The 19,997-nt window shown below is 50.2% G+C and overlaps 1 protein-coding gene across 3 annotated transcripts; it reads right to left on the bottom strand.

The window, feature by feature from the left end:
* Positions 1-1,648: 1,648 nt before the first annotated feature.
* On the bottom strand, positions 1,649-19,960 carry RNF214 (ring finger protein 214). 3 transcript variants are annotated; one of them, XM_080983432.1, is made up of 16 exons: positions 19,810-19,960; positions 17,442-17,586; positions 15,325-15,859; positions 13,715-13,774; positions 10,941-11,081; positions 9,338-9,477; positions 8,567-8,635; positions 7,176-7,272; positions 6,784-6,872; positions 6,086-6,176; positions 5,161-5,259; positions 4,523-4,905; positions 3,303-3,438; positions 3,079-3,186; positions 2,806-2,901; positions 1,649-1,914 (listed from the first exon to the last, which is right to left on the bottom strand). In XM_080983432.1, exons 2-16 carry the CDS (start codon positions 17,576-17,578, stop codon positions 1,849-1,851), a joined length of 2,247 nt encoding a protein of 748 aa, XP_080839558.1. In that variant the 5' UTR covers positions 17,579-17,586; positions 19,810-19,960; the 3' UTR covers positions 1,649-1,848. The 3 variants fall into 3 exon arrangements, with proteins under 3 accessions (XP_080839558.1, XP_080839556.1, XP_080839557.1); XM_080983430.1 differs by lacking the exon at positions 19,810-19,960 and adding an exon at positions 19,081-19,235 and having other exon boundaries at positions 17,442-17,582; XM_080983431.1 differs by lacking the exons at positions 2,806-2,901; positions 19,810-19,960 and adding an exon at positions 19,081-19,235 and having other exon boundaries at positions 17,442-17,582.
* Between the last annotated feature and the right edge of the window lie 37 nt (positions 19,961-19,997).

Genomic DNA, 19,997 nt, shown 5'->3' with positions numbered 1-19,997 from the left:
CTCTCTCTCTCTCTCTCCTCCCATTCCCTGGGATGGCCTGGCTTGTGGGAGTGAAGCACTTGTTGGCCATCAGCACCACTGAAGCAGTTTGCAAAGCTCGCTTTTGAATAATAACCTCAGTGGTGTGATGGCAGAAGGCCCTCTCTCCTGTCCTGCCCCCCCCTCCAAGCACAGCAATGGCCCCAGCCAAGCACCTTACACCCACACCCACCCACACACCCAGAACTCAATACCATTTTATAAGCATCAGGACAGATCAGGACATTTTCAAACACAGGCAAGTTGGGAAAGAAGAGCAACGCAGATGCCACTCAAAGCTTTTTGCTGAAGGCTTGGGGAGGGGAGGGTCCACCTTTTTGTGCACATCTGGTCTGGTTCTTATGGCCCACAAGCACTTTGACCCACAGCTTTCAAACTCTGGGGGAGCATGTGCGCGCGCGCACACACACACACACACACACACACACACAGTGATGGAGAAGTCATGTGGCCCTCCAAGTGATAGAACCCCAGCTTCCACCATGGCCAATAGGTTCACCATTCCCCCACCCTATGGCATTTTTTGCCCTTGCAGCAGAATTAAAGCACCACTGCCCCTCTCCAGGTTACCAAAGCAGATCTGAAGTGGCAAAGAAGCATGGCCCAAGGGGTGGGTTCTGCGTCCTTCCTGAGCTGGCTTTGGAAGGTGAGCAAAAGACTTTGTCATGGCCACGGTAGAGGAGAGTCCCATTCTACACATCCCAGAAAGGGGGGGGGGCAGAGTAAGTTAAGGTGGTGGCATCCCCTTTGGAAGTTTGAGAAACACTGCCTTAAACAAACTTTGCTCTTTGACCTTCATGCTCAGCCATGCATTGTGGAACCCACTTAATTTTTTACTTTCTCTTTGTATGGCGCGGGACAGTTGTGGTAACCTGCCCTGGATGAGGTGATGGCAAGAGTACTAGATTCTGACATAGCTGATTCTAAGATCATGGTAGGGAAGCATCAGCCACTGTAATCCAACCCCTAGGGGACAGGGGCCACCAACTCCCAGCCCATGACTTGAGCCTCTTGCATGGTGACAACCCCTCTCGATTTGGTAAACAGCACGAGGCTCCCAGCCACATAGGACTCTGGGGGCTCCCTAGCAAACACTGCCTTAATCAGCTGCTACAGGGACTTCAAGGCAGCTTGAAAAGGGGAAGGAAGCACTGTGAAGTGGAGAGGCCCAATGACTGCCAGTTTGCAAATGTTGCTGCTCGTTGCAGCCAAGGCCAGAGAGGGGCAGCAGGGTCCGTGGCCTCACTCCCACTCCCCAAAGCTTTCCCGAAGAGCGACACAACCAGGATCCTGGCGGCAGAACCAGAAAAGCAGGAGGTGCTGCAGGAAAGAGAGTGTAAAATGAAGGGTTTGGGATAGGCACCACCTGAGATTCCAGCACTGTAACTCCCCCCGACCCATGTCTCTGTCAGAAACATGAATGTTTAACATGGTAAATTATTGCATTAAAGAGAGAAGAAAAAAAAGCCTTTTCTTTTTTCCCCTCTTGCTTCAAGCCCCATTATTTCTGGTGTGGCAGAGAGGCAGCAAAGGAAGACAGGAGGTGGGGAAAGGGCAGGAAGCCGCAGTGGAGGGGGCCCAGACAGCAGCGACGGCACCACACACACTCTGCATAATATACACACTTTATTATGAACTGGTATGTATACAGACTTTCTATACACACATTCCCTATAGATTAAAAATGTACATGTGTATACATGGCCATATAAATATAGAGCTGTAGAAATTCTGGGGGTGCCTGGCATCTTGCTGGAGCTCTCGTCCCACCCAGGCTGAGTACCGCTGTTGTCCTCTTTGCACCGGTGGTCATTTCGGACTTGGACAGAAGGGGCAAGCGTCGTTGGTGTTGGTCTGAGCCCAGAACTTGATGCACTGGAGGAAGAGGACAAAGCCTGCCATTTCACAACCGCCTCCCACTGGGGCAAGGGGCAGGGACTAGAAGCGGTGTTTGCACAGGGGGCAAAACCGCACAGGGTCTTTTCCCACTTCCAGCAGCAGCTATAGAAAATGCCAGCTTATGCTACCACCTACTAATCCAAACATAGTTGAATTCTCAGTGTTTAGCCCTCCACCGCAAACCAGGTTAAGGATCCTGTGTCCTTGAAACCAGCGCTTCTTGAGAGCTGGAAGGCGGAACAGACTCTGATCTTGACATTTCCTACCCCACCTACTAAGACCCTAGGAAGCTGCCTCCCCTAGGACGGAGAGGGCCTTCCCTCCATTTGGCTTATGGTGGGGAAACTCCTGAGTAACAGCAGAAGCAGCAACTCTTTATAGCAACTAGAGCAGGGGTCCCCAAACTAAGGCCCGCAGGCCAGATAAGACCCAAGGGACTCGTTTATCTGGCCCACGGCGACCCCCACAGCCGCCACCCGCTCTTACTGGCGCTGCGCTGCGCTGCTGCCTGCTTCGGAGTTGGAGGAGCACCGGAAATAGCTTGTGCACATGGGCAAGCATTATTTGCGCATGCACAAGCGTTATTTCTGGTGCTCCTCCGACCCGGAAGTGTGCCGGAAATAGCGTGTGCGCAAGCGTATGGGCACGCGCTCCCCTGCCCTGCCACGTGATTGGCACTGGAGACACTGGCCCGAGGCATGGTAAGTTTGCTGATCTCTAGATTAGAGCTAGAATGTGTGATGGCCTTACAATTTGCTCCGCCACAGCCAGGTGACGGAACCCCATGGTTGAGTCCTTCCCTGGAAGGATGCCGCGCTGGGCGTGCCCCACAGGCTGCCTGTCTCTAGGGCACTTCTGAGCACCCACCTCCTTGTGCAGCACATGGGAACAAGCCATGGGGTGGAGCTCGCTAGGCTGGACCAGTTTCTGGCACATCAGACACAGTTTGCAGGCCGCAGGAACCTGGCGGGCACAGAGAAAAGGGAGAGTGGCAACGAGGCTGTGGGGTGGTAAGTTAACGGGGGTGGCTTTGACCACCGGGCAGGGAGGGTTTCTTCTAGAAGCTCCCTCTTTCCCTGCACCCTTTTCCCAGGCCCAGTTCAGAAAGGCCAGGGAGGTGAGGAGATGTTGATGTCTTACCTGGGGTGGTGTCCCACTGTAGGAGACCTGAGCCGAGGGCAAGAACATGGGGTTGCTCATCTGCGGCAGAGGAGCAGGGAACATCGGGGAATGGATCCGGCCAAGAGGCTGCAGTAGCAGAGAAAGCCGGGAAGGGTGGTGGTGGTTTACCATCAGGCGACCCCTTGGCCCAAGCCATTCTCCCCACCTCAAGGATCCCAGCCCCTGCTTTCCACCTTGCTTACCTGTGTCCCAACAGCTGCCACCCGCTCCTGCTCCACTAGCTTGGCGGCCACCAGCTGGTTCAACTCCTCCATGGTCAGCCCAGCCAGAGTCCTTCGTGCGGCTTTGATCTGCTGCAGGATGTTGGTCAGCTGAGCCCTGGGGAGGGAGAGGGAGGGAGAGAGCGAGAGAGCATGCACTGGGTCAGTTGTCACAATAGGGGGTGGATGCTGCCCGCTAGAGGTGGGGTTATCAATATGTTCTCTCATACAATCTGATAAGAGAGGGAGGGGATCCCCTAAAGCAAGCCTGATCTTGGGGAGCAGCCCCTCCACCCCAAGTTCAGGCACCAAATCTCAGCCTCAAACCAAGCAGCAGCAGCAATCCAACAACCCCTTTTTCACAGAACAACGAACAGGGCACAGCAAAGTCTGCTCTCTGCAATTCCCCTTGCAGCTGAGGGTTTGGGGTCGACTGTGGCCTCTTGCCCCACATGCTCTTTATATGAAGGCTAAGAAACCATCGAGAACAACCTTTCGGCTCCCCCAGGCAGCCCCTCTTCCAGGGGTCAGGCAGTCTAAGCTGGCAGCAGAGCTTCTCCAGAAGGCATCTCTCTCACCACTGGATAGCTCAGATAGTTAAGAGAATGGTGCTGATAATAAAATTCTAATTCATGGTATTATTACGGTCACAGACCAGTTCCAGGTCACTTACAATATCAGGAAAATCATAAAACACAACAGGAATACATTGAATTGCAATTGGGTATAACAGAGACATTTCAGATACAGCAGCAGTTTAAAAAATATATTAAATTTTGATCACTAAAATATAACCTAAAATTATCATTTAAAGCCTTAATTATTTTGGTAGTACAGCTTGTTCCCTAAGTTTTATAGCAGTTGCACAGGTCATAATACCACGGTCGCAGGTTCAGTCCCCATATGGGACAGTTGCAGATTTCTGCATCATGGGGAGTTGTAACAGATGATCCTCAGGCTCCCTTTCCAACTCTACAATGCCCCTACCCTACCCTCACTCCCCCAGGCTACTGCTTGCAAGCTCAGCTCTACAGCACCCTCCCAGGCTGCCACTGCCACCTGCCCCAGGGCCGCGAAGAAAACCCTCTGCGTTTTGCAGCACCCTAGACAGGGTGAGCAATGGAAGGTGAGCCAAGCAAGGTGAATCCCCAGCAGTTCCTGTTTCTCAAGACAGCTCTGACAAGTCAAGGTGCTCAACTCACTTGTTACACTGGGGAAATCGTGTCAGCAGTTTTTCCAGGAACTTCTCAAGCTTGTCCACGGGGGGCGGAGGGGGTCTCTGGAATTCCGGCGCCGCTTTGACTCCGCCCAGACCCGGCGGCGGAGGGAGCGAGGCGGCGGTGGCAGGCGTCACGCGAGGACCCGCCAGGGAACTGAGGACGGGGCTGTTCCTGCCCTGGGAAGCCGTGGGCAGAGGGGGCGAGGGCTGGCTGGGCCTGGAGATGGTTGGGTTGAGGAGCGGGAAGGAGAGCACCCGGGGGTCAGCGCTGGGCATGACCATGGGCATGGGGACTGTCCCAATGGGGAAGGGCAACCGCGGGGCAAGGGAGGAGTTGGGCTGGAAGGCTGGTAGGAGGAAGTCTGTCTGAGAGGAAGAAAAAGAAAGAGGGAGGGTGCCCGTTAGCTCAGAGTGACCACTTGCCAGCCCCCTCTTTTGAAGGTTTTCCTCCCCAGGTCACAGGGACTCCCCAGCACAGCTTCGGCGCTGCAGCTGGGCCAGGCAGAATGAAGAGCTGATCTGCAACATCATTCCCTTCCCGTCTTCAGGTTCAGTTGGGCAGGCCTGCCTCCACCCGCAACAAGACTGCGCCTGGACTTGGAGGGGAGGGGAAGTGCTCACCTCCAGGGGTGGTGGGGGCAGGGGAGGCGTGGGGATCTGTGGGAGGCTGCTCAGTTTGGCCCCGTTCCGCACCAGCTGGATGTGATCGTTGTACTGGTCCTAAGAGATGAAACGCACATATTCAAAACAAAATTTTAAAAGAAGTGTCCAAGTTGTTATTATCATAATTAATTTGCCTTCTAAACTACCGGCTCAAGGTGAACTATAGCCCTCTCTTGTGAAGTTTTTTTATGTTTGATGTTTTATCACTTTTTAATTATTATTATTAATATTCTGTTGGGAGCCGCCCAGATAGGCAGGGTATAAATAAAATTATTATTATTATTATTATTATTATTATTATTATTTCATTTAAAACAGCTATAACAGAAACAGAACAAATACACTTAAACAATATTAAAACCTTAAGGGGGAACCTGAAAAGGCAGAGCCTGAAAATTATCAGGGATAAAAACAAAAAACAAAAAATACAAGTTGCAAAGAAGAATGGAAGATTTGAATTATTATAACCTCACTTATTGTTATTTGAAATAATTTTGTTTTATCTATATGCAGGTGTTGTTAAAGGGACAGCTGAAGGACAAGGAATTTGCTAAGAAAAGAGATAAAGCTGTAAAATTAGCAGCATGTTAAAGGGGATAAATTGGAATATACCTGAGAGTGGGAAAGCAGGGTTGTTGTTTTTTTAAAAAACTTATTAAATTAATTTTAATTCAGTGTTGATGAGTTATAAATTTGAAAATAAATAAAAACTAATTGGCCAAAAAAAAAAAAAAAAAGAGTAGAGGCCCATTTATCCAACCGGGAAAGTCTGTTGGAACAAAAAATGTCTTCAGCTGTTTCCGGAAAGTGCAGATAATGGGATCCTGCTGTATCTCAAAGACTCCCTTCCGGAATCCGAGAAGAGGGAGCCTTTTGCACTTACACGGACGCTCTCCTTGGTCATTCGTATCCTGTTCAGCCTCGTCTCCCACTCCTGCTTTGGCCGGATGGTCTCCAGCGTTGGGGGGGCTGACCTACCCGGACAGAACAGCAACAAAAGAGCTTCAGCAAGGAAGAGACCTGGCCGAAGGGAGGAGAAGCACACGCAGCTCCCTCTCTGCCCCCCTCCACTGAGCCTCTGAGCCAGGGAAGCCTCTTCTAACCCCGAGATTCTGTGTGAGGTGCTGCATACATTCAGGTCACAGACGGGCATGTGTGATGTCACAGGACAGGTAGCAGCCTCCAGCACTGCAGAGGTACAACCTGGCTCCTACTCGAAGGGAAAGAACTATGGAGGAAAACTCCTCAGCATCCGAGCTGCTCCCACCCCCAGGACCGGTGCCAAGTGCCCACTGAAAGAGAACCTGCAGTGAGGTTTCCTGAAAAGGATTCCAGGGCAGAGGCAGGTGTTGTCCTCACCAGAGGAGCAGCCCCTGGGCACCTCCTTGTGGTTTTTCATAGGGGAGAGTAGCAAAGGAGAGCTGGAGGCCCTCCTCGCTTGGGTCCTGCTAGAAAAAGATGGTCAGGTACCAGAATGGAGAGTGCAAGCACCCCAATTTCCTCACCCCACCAGGTCAACCTACGAACCTCCACTGTGTTGCCTCTCTCTCCCCCTCTGCTAAGTCCCGGCCATGTACTCACTTGAGGTAGGTGAGGTGGAGCTCAGCTTCTTTCTCTGCCTCTTCCAGCTTCAGCACCAGCAGCTCCTTTCGGCTCTCCAGGGACAGGATCTATGCAAGAACAGAGGGTCAGGCCTGCTCGTGCTGACCTCACTAGGCTCAGAGAGGAGAAGCACTCAGCCACTTGGATCACGGCTCTCTGGGACTCCCCAACCACAGGGCAGCAGTCCTGGAAGAAGCCGCTTCTCAGGCAGAAGCTGCTGCTCAGTGACTTCTTGGCACAGTGTGCAGAGCCAAGCAACAGTGCTGCTCAGCTCTCCTTCAGGCCTTGTGGCTCACATGGAATATGCTGTTTTCATTGCAGGCTGCCAGAGGGTGCTCAGCCTCAAAGGGGGCTGCAGGGTGCCTGCCTACCTCTGCTTTCCAAGCCCGCTCCGTGTCCTCCAGAATCGACCGGCTGAACTCATCCTGCTGGTTCTTCAGCTTGTCCAGCTCCATCTCCCACACCTCCCTGGGGAGCAAAGAAAGAGCTCTGATTTAGGGTCCAGGAAGTGGAACTGCTCACAAAAGGCTGCCCCCTTACTCCAGGATATTCCTGTTTCACTAAACAGAACCCTTATTGGTGAGCCTCCGATCTGGCTGTGCACACATCCCAGCGGACAACGCAGATTCGTTAACCCTCTTCGCATCATCTTTTGGACATCCATTTGTAGCCAGAAACAAGGGTCGCCCCCCTCAACCCTTGCAAACCATGCTTGGGGGCAGAAACTATAACGCAGGTTGACAACAATTCCATATTGTCTGAACATGGAGTACATGAGAAGCTAAGAGCCTGGCTCCACAATTGACGATGGGGTGGAAGGTTCGCAGGCTACGAAGGACTTGTCCACAAATTTATTGACAGCTGCACAAATTATTATAGCTAGGAAGTGGAAGGGGCAAGCAGAATATAAAATGGAAGAATGGTATAAAGAGGTGTGGGATATAGCTATTAATGATAAATTAACATGTGCCATTAAGGTAAGATGGAGAATATGCAGGAGAAATGATTCTGAGGAAATGATTTTGAGGGTGTTTGTAGAATTTGTACGGAAAGGGGTTGAACCATCACAAGAGTTGTTGAAATTTTGGGACGTTGGATAGTTACAATGGAATGGTCTCGGTGGTGGGCTGCATATTTTTATTCTTATTTATTTATGATTATTACTGTTTTATCGTGTTTTTAATATTCTGTTGGGAGCTGTCCAGAGTGGCTGGGGATACCCAGGCAGATAGGCGTGATGTAATAAATAAATAAATAAATAAATAAATAAATAAATAAATAAATAAATATTATGACTACTACTACTTTATAGAAAAAAAAATTTTTTTAAGGAGCCTGGCTCCTGGATCAGACTAAAAAGGGGGTGTATCTAGTCTAACATCCTGTTCTTAAACCTCTTTTAAAGCCATCTGACTTAGTGGCCATCTTGCAAGAGCTACTTCCATTGTTTTAATTATGTGCTGGGCAAAGGATATCCCAGCATTCTGCTTTATTAGATGGCTCCTCTGACTTGTGGCATTCTGTGAGAGGGACAAACCGTTTCTCCCCATCCCTTTTCTCCACACCCGTGTATCATTTTACGCAATAGTTTGATGCCGACATCAAACTGGCACAAGAGAGGGGAATTGAAAAGTCCTCCCCACAAGTGGGGACAGAAGCTCTCATGGGAACCACAGTCTCCTAGTAAGACCACTGAGAGAGAGAGATAGGAAGGAGGGCAAAGCACAAGCAAAAACATTCTTAAGAAAAGGAAGAGGCCTACTTCTCCTCAGACTGCTCAGCAATGAGGGAAACGATCTTGTTCTCCTTCTCCTCTTGCTCTTTCAGCAGCCTGTACGGAAAGAGAAATGGGACACGCCGAGTTAATTCCTTGCACCGAGAAGGGATGGGGACCTCTGGATGTGGCTGGACTGCAACTCCCATCGCCCCTGAGCATTGGCCATCTGGGCTGGAGCAGATGGAAGGTGAAGTCTGACAGGGTCTCCACGCCTGGACCATAGGGAGCTGCATTTACATCCACAGAGACCAAGGCTGGGTGGAGGAACCAAGTCAAGACTCAGCCACACTCACATCCAGCAAGGCGATCTCTATTATCATTGTTGTCGTTGTTGCTATTATTTCCACGTTCATCCCAAAACATTCTACCAAAAATAATAAAAGCAGCTAAAAACATTTAGGAAAACAACAAAAGCTGATTTTCGAAAACGATACAAGATGGCAGAGACTTCTGTAGCCAGGCTGGGAAAGCTTGAGAGAACAGAAACGTCACTATGCAACTGTGCTTCCAGTTCTAACTGGAGAACAGTTGGGCCAATGGGATCTCCCGGAAACAATGACTGAGCCCCAAGCAGCCTGCAGGGTGCGTGGGGTCAGCTGAAGTTGCTGGGCAAAAGCAGACTTGGTGAGAAGATGCAGATCAAAAGGACCCTTCCCCACAAACCTGGCCAACCTGACATAGACTTCCTCCTGTTTTGGATTCCGAGCCAACCTTCAGAGCGGGCTAAGCATTGCTGTCTTTAACTCTCAGAAATACCTCCTGCCTTTCTCATAGAGCTTCTCAATTTCTGCCTTCAGATCCTGCTCCTTCTGCAAATACTCCTTTTTTTCCTTCTCCATCTTCTTCTTGGTCTCTTCCCGCTTAACAGTCACGTCCTGAATGGCCTTCAGGATCTCCTAGAGGAGTGGGGAGAATACACCAGGCATTTATATTGGGTTTCCAGAGCTCCAAGGTCTTCACGTTGACACACACACACACACACACACACACACACACACACACACACACACCCCTACACCTTCAGCATCACTGTGTTACCAGGGTGGCTAACAAATTCAGATAAAATAAAAACGTGGTGTTGAAAATATTCAAAATAAAACACATAAACCCAGCTACAGCAGCAGCAATCCAATGAAAAAGAAATGCAAAACTGCTACAAGTTCTTTAAAGACTCCTGTGAGTATCACTGTTTTCATATTCCAGAAGAGGCTGGGCAGTGTTTTGCCTAGGACCACCTAGCAAGTTCATAATCGAGATCTGAACTCGTGACATCCTGAATTACAGCACACTCTCTTAGCTGGTGTGCTGCACCACGGCACCACCCAGAATGTTCAAAAATTATCTTTACAAATCTAGGAACGTAGAAAGTTGCTTTATCCCAAGAAAAAACATTGCTCCATCTATCCCAGTATCGTTGATGCTGATTGCTGTAGTGGTTCTCCAGAATTTCAGATGCCCTTCTAAAGACAATCTAATATGCATGCGAAATACACATTTTGAAGTCAGGAAAGCTGCAGAGTGCTATCCAAGGTACAAGAAAGTTTTGGACCAGAAAATATTGGGGTCGGATTCATAGCAACTTCCAGCACATTCCTACAGTTTCACCCCCTGCTTCTGTTCACATGGTTGGCATGGTCAACCACAAGAGGCCTAATCAATATATTTTCCTAAAGCCAATTGCCCTCCTCATGGCTTGGCTTGAGTCTCTAAGAACACACACAGACACCCTTGGCCGTTTCCCCCAATTGATCAACAGTGTCTAGAGTGGGAAGGAACAGAGAGCTCTCCAAAACAGTCCACTCACTGCGGGAGAATTCACATCCCATTGCACAAGTGGACCTTCGCCCTGCTCACCCAACCATGGTTTTATCACTTGTCATTTGCTGCCGGGGCTCCTTCGGGAGGAAGGGTGGGACTGAAATTTAATAAGCAAACTCCACCGAGGTTTTCTTTCCACTCCATTTTGAACCCACCAAGCTAAGCAAGTCTGCTACCTATAACTCTCCCATGCAAGGGCATATCCTCATACTGCCCACTGTTACCACCACTCGCATAGCAGGAAGTGCCCCTACTGCACACAGAAGGTCCCGACTCAGTCTTTGCTACCTCCTCTGTGACGGCAGAGGCAGCAGTAGCTGCCGCCAGAAGCTAGAGGCAGGACTTTGCTCTGCCTGAGTTGAAGGAGAGCCACTGTCAGTCAGAGCAGGAAGCCCTACTGGGCCAAGGGGGATCAACAGCCTGACCTGGTACAAGGCAGCAGCTTCCTGCCTTCTGTAGTTCTGCCCAGCACTTGAGACAGGCAGCCTCCCCTTGGCTTAGTTGCCATGGAAAAAGGGAAGGAAGAAGCTGCTCTGGTTACCTGGTGGTTCTTCATTTCTTCCTCCCTTCGCTGCTGGAGCTGCTTCAGCTGCACTTGGAGCTGATTCTCCACCTGCCTCTGCTTATCTAGCACTTCCTGGTAACGCTCCTTCAGCAAAGCCCTCTCGGACATCATTTTATCCTGCCAGGGTGCAAAGAAGAAGGAAGTGAAAAGAGGGACCCCTTTCTCCATCTTCACAATTACACCACCCATTGGAGTAGCTCGTTCTCCCTGCACCCTAGACAGATAATGAAGAGGTGGTAACCTGGAAAGGGGGGGAGAAGTGAGGGAAGGAGTCTGTCCTGTTCTGAACCAGCAAAATTTCCATTTCCATGATTAACACAACACCAGGCCAACTTCCGCCAGGCCAAACATCATCTTCTTTGGTGATTACTCATAGCCGAGTAAGACTGTCTTCCATGAAATGGTCTTGAGTCCGTAAGTGACTGTGGAGGCCAATTCTGGATCCACACGTCTTTCCACAGTGGGGACATAGCTTTCTGGGAAGGAGTTGATCATGGTGGGGGTTTGCCAAGCGTGCCTTCCTCTTAGCACGTTTCTCCCTTTCGTCCTGTGTTTGAGTGTCTTCAAAGTCCATGACACCTTTGGAAAAGGCTGTTCTCCCATTGGGGCGCTCACAGGCCAGTGTTTCCCAGTTGTTGGTGTTTATACTACATTTTTTAAAAGATCTGCCTTGAGAGAGTCTTTAAACCTCATTTGTTGACCACCAGCATTATACTTTCCATTTTTAAGTTCAGAATAGAGTAGTTGCTTTGAAAGCTGATAATCAGGCATCTGAACAACATGACCAGTCCAACGAAGTTGATGTTGAAGAATCGTTGCTTCAACATGTGATCTTTGCTTCTTCCAGCACACTGGCATTAGTTTGTCTGTCTTCCCAAGTGATGTGTAATTTTTTTTGAAGACACTGTTGATGGAATCTTTTGAGGAGTTGGAGATGGTGTTTATAAGTGATCCATGTTTCACAAGCATACAGTAAGGTTGGTGGTACAATAGCTTTGGAAACAAGCATTTTGGTTTCCCTGCAAATGTCCCAGTCCTCAAACACTCCACTCTTCAATTGGGAGAAAGCTGCAGTCGCAGAAGACCTCAGCAGCTAAGGGGAAGTTGCGGTTAAGCAGATACTGGTAATGTTCTTTCTAGTGCAGTGCAATAGCTTCTTTATCTTTTAGAAGTGTGGCACCATCTGTTGAGCATAGGGGCATATGCCATTATTTATTGGCCAATAGATGGTCTTTGTGGCTTTAAGGAAACTCTGTGCATCTGAGTGTCGGCTAAGTGCTGGATCTCTTGAGCTTTTTTATCCACCAAGTATTCTTTAGTTCTCTGGTTCTTCTTTTAACCTCAGCCTTGGCGTTGGCATAGTTTTTTTTCTTAGTGGCGCAGTTTCTAGCTTGCCAACATGAGGTGGGTCACCATGCCTCAGTTGGGCACAGATTCAAGGAAAACATCTAGAGCAAACATGCCACTTGCGTCTATGCTTCCAAATTACCCAAGCCCAGAGCTGGGGCTGTCCTGATCTATCCTTGGGACTACTGGGCTAGAGGAGCAGCTCTTTTAGCAGGGCAGTCAGGGAAGCAACCTGAACTATGAAAGAGAGAAAACTCTTCAAGAGAAAGAACAGATCCACATGCAAAAAATATCTGAACGAGGAGAGGTGACCCCCTTGTCCCTCAGCACCTGGTCATCTTCCCCCCTTGAAGTGCAGGGAATCCCAAAAAGGAGATTGTGTCTGACAGAGCTTTATTTCAAAGTAAATAGGTACATTAAGGCAAAGGGACCCCTGACTGTTAAGTCCAGTCGTGGACGACTCTGGGGTTGTGGCACTCATCTCACTTTACTGGCCGAGGGAGCCGGCGTTTGTCCGCGGACAGCTTTCAGGTCACGTGGCCAGCATGACTAAGCCACTTCTGGCGAACCAGAGCAGAGCACAGAAACACCGTTTACCTTCCCGCCAGAGTGGTACCTATTTATCTACTTGCACTTTTTAACGCTTTCGAACTGCTAGGTTGGCAGGAACAGGGACCGAGCAACAGGCACTCACCCCGTCGCAAGGATTCGAACCACCGACCTTCTGCTCGGCAAGCCCTAGGTTCTGTGGTTTAGACCACAGAGCCACCTGCACCCCAAAATAGGCACATACATAATTTTATTTGTATGCTGTCTTTCCAGTATTCAAACTGTGCTCAAGGCAGCTTACAACACAGACAAAAATTCACAAGTACAACATAACAAAAGTACTGTAGCCGTTTATAAGAAATAAAACATAAAAAATACACGACCAAATTAATGATTCCCACATAAATCACAAGAAAATCTATAATAAATAAATGAACTCTGCAAGATGAGGGCTGCATTTCTCTTTTTAGGCTAGCTTCAGCAGAGACATTCACAGACCCCCACCCCCTCTATGATCCATCCAGGCACACAGGAGTCATTACCAGTATTCAAGGACACATTCCAGCCAGGGAGAAAACATTTGTGGGTGGTGCAATTGGGGGAGGATGTGTGGCTTGAGGAGCATTTCAAAGGTCAGCTAGAGAGTCCTGGAGGGCCACATAGGGCTCAGCTCGGCACTGGGCTCTCCTTACACAGAAGTGTCTGACCATCCACTATGAAGGCAGAAGACATCAGGGATTGAGGCAGGAGCCGCCCCCCCCCCCGCTGCTCTGAAGGATCTGAGGCTGCCTTCCTGCACACTTTCTTACTGGAGGAAAGGGGGAACTACTCATGCAGAAAACAGCACAGCTTACCAGGCTCTTTTCAATATCCTGATCAGTGTTCACTTCCAAGTCAGCTGTTCTGAAGTCGGTCTGCAAAGGGAGGAAAAAGTTCTGCCTGTCAAAAATGTCATGCGATGCATTTTGTGATGCTCTTTTGGATGTTACAGTGACAAGAAGCTCTGGTGAAGTCGCTTTGTGGGGCTGTTAGTCGACAGGGCCCAGGCCATGACTCCCCTTTCGCTTGATTACCAAAGCTAATCTAAACAGAAACGCTGGTTGAGAGGTCAGAGGGGTTACGCACAGGTTCAGGTACAGGCTCAGCACTAAGTGGGTCCTCTTTCTGCTTAACCCCGCTGCGAGGGCTAGAAACCTGCAAAGCCCTTTGCCTCCATTTGCAAGACTACTTTGCTTTGGTAAGAAGCATTTTGGTCAGTGATAGGAGCAAAACATGGCGGTCCCCCATAACCTGAGCGAAGAGTCCAAAAAATGCCATTATAAGAACACAAGAAGAGCCCTAAAGCTGGGTCAGGCCAGTGTTGGCCCATCCAGTCCAACATCCTATTCTCTGAGCAGCCAACCAGATGCTCCATGGGAAGCCTGCAAGCAGGACCTGAGTGCAACAGCAGCAGCACTCCACCCACTTGTGACCCCCCAGCAACTGGAATTCAGAGGCATGCTGCCTACAGCAGTGGAGGCAGAACAGAGCCATCCTGGCTAATCCTCTTTTCAAGCCATCCAAGTTGATGGCCATCATCACTACATCTTGTGGGAGCAAATTCCAGAGTTTTAACTATGCACTATATCGGTGTCTCCCAAACTTGGGTCTCCAGCCGTTGTTGGACTACAACTCCCATCATCCCTAGGGAGCAGGACCAGTGGTCAGGGATGATGGGAAATGTAGTCCCAAAACAGCTGGAGACCCAAGTTTGAGAAACACTGTTATTTTCTGTCTGTCTTCAGTTTTCCATCATTCAGCTGCACTGGATACCCTCTGGGTTCTTGTAAGTCACCCTACTCCTTTTCTTGCATCATCATGTGTAATTTTATGCACCTCTATTATACTCTCCCCCCCGCTATACTGTGTATATATGACTAAGCCCGAAATGTTTGGTTGCCATTTTCTAAGCACTCTCAGCTGTGTTGATCCAGATGTAACCCCCAAAAGCAATGGATGTACAGCGTAACACCCTATTAGGATCAGCTGCCAGTCAAAGAAGGGATGTTTATAGAATAAATTGCAAAGCTTATTAAGCTTGAACTAAAGCTCGTCAGCCAGCAGAAATGCAACCTTTAGCCTTTTAAATAGAATTGCCAAGAAGTATTGCCATTTAAACTGCCACCATGAAGAACCCTACCATAGAAAATGGAAAAGTATACCTAGCTGCTTCTTGGTTATTTCCCCCATTCTCCAACTTCCTCTATGCTAACCGATCAAAAACAATAAGAAAACCTGAAGGTATCCATATCATCTCATTCACTTGCCAAAGCAAGGAAGGCCTACCAATGACCTTGGTGAAAAAAAGTCCCATGCACCCTCCCCACTATGCCAATTTCAGTGTATGGTAAGGAAGACTCTCCATCAGACAGAAGTCTCTCCAAAGCACCCCACCTCCCGCAGCCTCCCTAAATGAGTACTTGACCTGCACTGCAATGTTCTGGGAGGGCTTTTGGAATGCGCCTTCTTGGTCTTGGTCTTCCCCACTTGGAGATACCGCCAAGGGCGTGTCTTCCAGATCTGGGCACCCATTCTGCCGCCTGCCGTGCTGCAAGATCAAAGACCCCAGCTCATCCTTGGAGCAGTTCAGGACATCGCTGGTCTGGTCCATGGAGCAGTCTGCCTGTGCAAGGGGTGAAGCCACTGGTAGACTTTCCCCAGACAGAGAAGGTCTCTTTTCTCCAATGGCATTGTCCAAGTCGGGCAAAGGGAGCTCCTCGCTTGAGGGGCACGATGAGGGCAGCAAGGCAGCCTCAGTAAGGGGGCCAGACAAAAGCTCTTCTGAGGTCTCTTGGTCCTGGGGAACTGGCAAGGGCGAGTCATTCTCCGGTTTCCCAGAATCCTTTTCTGCATCTTCCGAGTGATCACCTTCCCAGCTCTCGCTAGCTTTCGGATGGGTGTGATTGGTGGTGGCAGCCAGTGGCAGGCAATCGTCTTCGTGAATGGAAAGGTCACTTATGCTGTCCCAGAGAACAAAAAGAGAGAACAATCAATGCCCACTGCAAATTTCACCCAAGTATGCAACAAAGAGTGCTGAGTTACTCCACCTCACACACACAGGAAAGGGGAAGAACTTGCAAGCTACCTGCTTAGGTGCCCTTGACAAAGAGCCGAATGGCTCAGGACTTTTGTGGAGAAAGTCTTCAAAATGTGACAAAGGAATGCCCAAAAAGCAATTAATAAAAACCATACAAACAGATAAGAGAAGAGTGGAAGTGTTTTGGAGAATATCTTAAGGGGGTACAACATTCAATTTAACCTACAAATAGGAGTTAACATATGAGCAGAAGATAAAACATCAAATAAAGGAAGATTTGAGATGGAAATGGGTGGAGTATCAGGATATTTAGCCGACCAAGGTTTGTTGAGAATGCTACGGAGAGATGGACTGGGAAGTCCTAAGAAAAGGGATAAATGATGGATATGGTATGATACGGTATGTGTATAAAACTTGTTTAAAAATGCATTAAAAAAGAGAGATGCCTTCAAAAGCTAATACAGTACAGATGAAGCGGTAACGCCGGTGCCACAATTGTTTTTTTTTTTATGTTTAAAAAAAGAAAGGAAAAAACACACCATACATGTCACTTATAAGTGACTCCATAATTGTTCACTCCTGACTTCACAGCTTCAGTTAAATACTGACAACAACTTTTGAGTGTTCCAAGTGTTTCACATACATTATCTGAGCTGTGCATTTAAGCACTTGCCTGGTGGCTGCAAGAGACAATGAGTGCAGGAGGGGCTGAGATTAACTATTAACATCACCTCTCTTGAGGAGTGATCAGCGATCTTGGAGAGATCTAAGGCATCATGCTTAAATGCCAGGTAGGGCTGGGGAAGAGGCCTCCCTGAGAGCACTGGGGAACCACTGCCAGTCAGAGAACACAATACTAAGAAATAAACCAAAATCTTCTGCAACTTGGGAGGGTGTGGCTGGTTTGTCTATCTTGCACGGTGCTTTGGAGGCACATGGAAGCAAACACCAGAAATTATTGCTCCTTCTGAATGCCTCCCAGAACAGCATGGTACACAATTAATAGCCACATGGAAAGGACAGCCATCCGTTAGCTCGCTGTATACCCCAAAATCCTAGCAAAGGAGTTCCTGGAGCCACATCTCGCTTTGTCATTGTAGCATGCACAGCCTCTTAACCAAATCCCTAGATCAGAGGCAGAAAGGAAAGAGAACAGGTGTGGAAAAGCCAAGCCACCGCCAGAAAGAGACTGATCACACCTTAACAACAAAGAAGGATGCTCAGCACCGGACAGACAGCAACAGAGGATCAAAGCCACTGAAAAAGGTCTATGACACTCCCTCAAATCAAACAGCTAGGCTTTAGCATCACTTCTCTCTGGACACAACAGGTACCCAAATGAGAGGGAACTCATATCCTGCTTCCTTGAATACCACCACCCTGTGATCTGCTTGGAATAAGCTCCATTATTGGTGGAGTCATTTGGGCTCTGTTCTGAAGGCCATGGCTGTTCTTCCAGAGGATTCTGAACTCCCACTTGCCAACATTTAGTGTGTCCAGCTTACCTGAGAGGCAAACTGGCAAATCCTTTGGGAAGCTCAGAGTCACATGGGGCAGGCTGGCTGGCAGGAACACTTTCGCTCTCCTCCACCTCTTCCTCCTCCTCCTCTTCATCATCATCTTTGGTTTGCTCAGAGGCCATCGCTCTCTCTGCAAGCAAAGAATCCAACAGTCACAGCTGCACTTGGGACCTCGACTCGCTCTGGGGTGGTTCTCCTATGGCCAGTTAGCAGCAGGTTCCTATTGCAGAGATAGGAGGCCAGTGCAGGTGTTACAGAGTGTGGCTAGAGGCAGCAGCAAGAGAAAAGCATCTACCACTACCACAAGAACAACCGACAAAACAGCACCCAACAACTTTGGGGTACAGCAGTGCAGGAGGCTGATCCTACTGCAGAACCTCTGGATTGCCCGAGAGATCCGGGTGTCAAACTCACAACACACATTACAGAATTTACAGGTGACTAGTTGCCTGTGTGAGAGCTGGACCATAAAGAAGGCTGAGCGCCAAAGAATGGATGCTTTTGAATTATGGTGCTGGAGGAGACTCTTGAGAGTCCCATGGACTGCAAGAAGATCAAACCTCTCCATTCTGAAGGAAATCAGCCCTGAGTGCTCACTGGAAGGACAGATCCTGAAGCTGAGGCTCCAATACTTTGGCCACCTCATGAGAAGAGAAGACTCCCTGGAAAAGACCCTGATGTTGGGAAAGATGGAGGGCACAAGGAGAAGGGGACGACAGAGGACGAGATGGTTGGACAGTGTTCTCAAAGCCACCAGCATGAGTTTGACCAAACTGCGGGAGGCAGTGGAAGACAGGAGGGCCTGGCGTGCTCTGGTCCATGGGGTCACGAAGAGTCGGACACAACTAAACAACAACAGTTGCCTGTGTGGGCTCCCTGCTCCTAAACCAGGTTCCATCACACACAAAAAGAACAGGTCCTGGACCTGTTCCTTGCATAGCAGAGGGATGTGCTTGCAAAACCCTTTCCTTGGCAACTGGGTGCAGGGACTTTGCTGCTGCTTCTGGCTTTATTTTTACCCAAACTGTCAGCCCAACAGCCACCAGTAAAGGCCACTTGAGCCTCCAAATCCCAAAGGGTCTGGGTGCATCTAAGTGCAGGATTTGGCAAGCAGCGGTCCAGAGGATCAGGAGACATCCCCCAAGTCTAATCAGATTTAAGCCCCGAGGGGAGCGCAGCGAGAGCTTCCTTTGCAGCCCAGGTTGAGAAGGCCAGCTTCAGGGGGAGAGGGGGGAACTGTATCAATTAAGCCTGCTCTCCCGACACAAGATCCGGATGCAAAATACGAGGGAGAGGAGGAAAGAGAAAAGCTGACTCCCTTTCAGAATATCACTTTCCTGGGGATGCGGGAGGGTAGGGGGAGACCTAAACCCACCCACCCTAATAGGTGCCAACTCCCTGGGGCCCTGAGTGCCCGAACACTTAAAAAAATATCTAATGAAAGGGCCGGGCACTGGCACATTTCGGTGCCAGGGCCATCCCCGCTGCATGGCACCACGGCCCCGGGCACCCACGGTCGCGGGGCCAAGTTGGCACTCCTGCACCCCCCTTTGCAAAAATGCTCCATGTATGTGGGGAGACGAGGCGGCCAGTTGCCAGGGGTTATGGGAACCTTTTCCGAGACTTGCCGGGTTCCGCGCTGCCTCCGGTGTCCGCCGCGACTCGGGCCTCGCCTGGGACGCTCAACTGGCTCGCTCGGGGGGAGCCGGATGCGGCGGCGGCCCGGGACGAAGCGCGGCCTGGTGGCGGCAGGGCTCTCCTTCCCCTTCCCTCCCTCCTTCCGCCCCGCCGAGGAAGCGCAACCAAGAGCGAGGCCCGGCCGCCGCCTCTGCGCACAGCTCCCCCTGCCGCCCCGGAGGGAAAGAGGGAGCCCCCGAACCACTCGGAGCGCTGGAAGGTGGGGGTGGGATAGGAAGGAAAAGCAAGCCCCCCCCGCGCCCGCAATGCACCCCCACCCCAGGGACAAGAGCACTCCTGCAGAGCCAGCCACCAAACGCACCACCACCCAAAAATAACTTCACCTGGGGGGCACCTGCCCGCCACCATCGCACGCTTTCCCCCATCCCCGCTGAGCCCCGGAACCTGTTTGCCCGGTGTTAGAAGCAAAGGTGAGGAAACCGAGCATGTGCAGAGCGCCGACTTCTCCCCGCTGCCGCCGCGCTCAGTAAAAGCAACCGGGGAGAGGTGGAGACGGGGACCCTCTCTCCGCACAGATCTTGCAGGTGGCCCTGGAGAAAAAGCGCCGCTCGGTCCCGGGAAGGGCCGCCGGAGACGCTGCCCGACGGCCGCGCTTCGTTCGGTGCCATTTGGGGGTGTCTGCCCGACTCTTGCATCTCCAACCACTCGCACTTACCGCGGCGCCAGCAAATTCCCTCTGCACCCTCGAGAAAGCGGCGGCACTCGGTGGGTGGCTGGGTCGCTGCCCGGGACGCGACCCCTCTCTCGCGCGCCCTGGAGAGGCTTGGGGCGCAGCCCCTGCAGCCCACCGACCCGCCCTCCGGCTTCGGGGACGGGCGCAGCCAGGAGGGAGGGCCGAAGGGG

Source organism: Podarcis pityusensis (genome assembly GCF_964106645.2).
Source record: "Podarcis pityusensis genome assembly, chromosome: 15".
Classification (NCBI taxonomy): domain Eukaryota; kingdom Metazoa; phylum Chordata; class Lepidosauria; order Squamata; family Lacertidae; genus Podarcis; species Podarcis pityusensis.
Note: the sequence above shows the minus strand (reverse complement) of the source record. Positions and strands in the feature narration are given on the sequence as shown.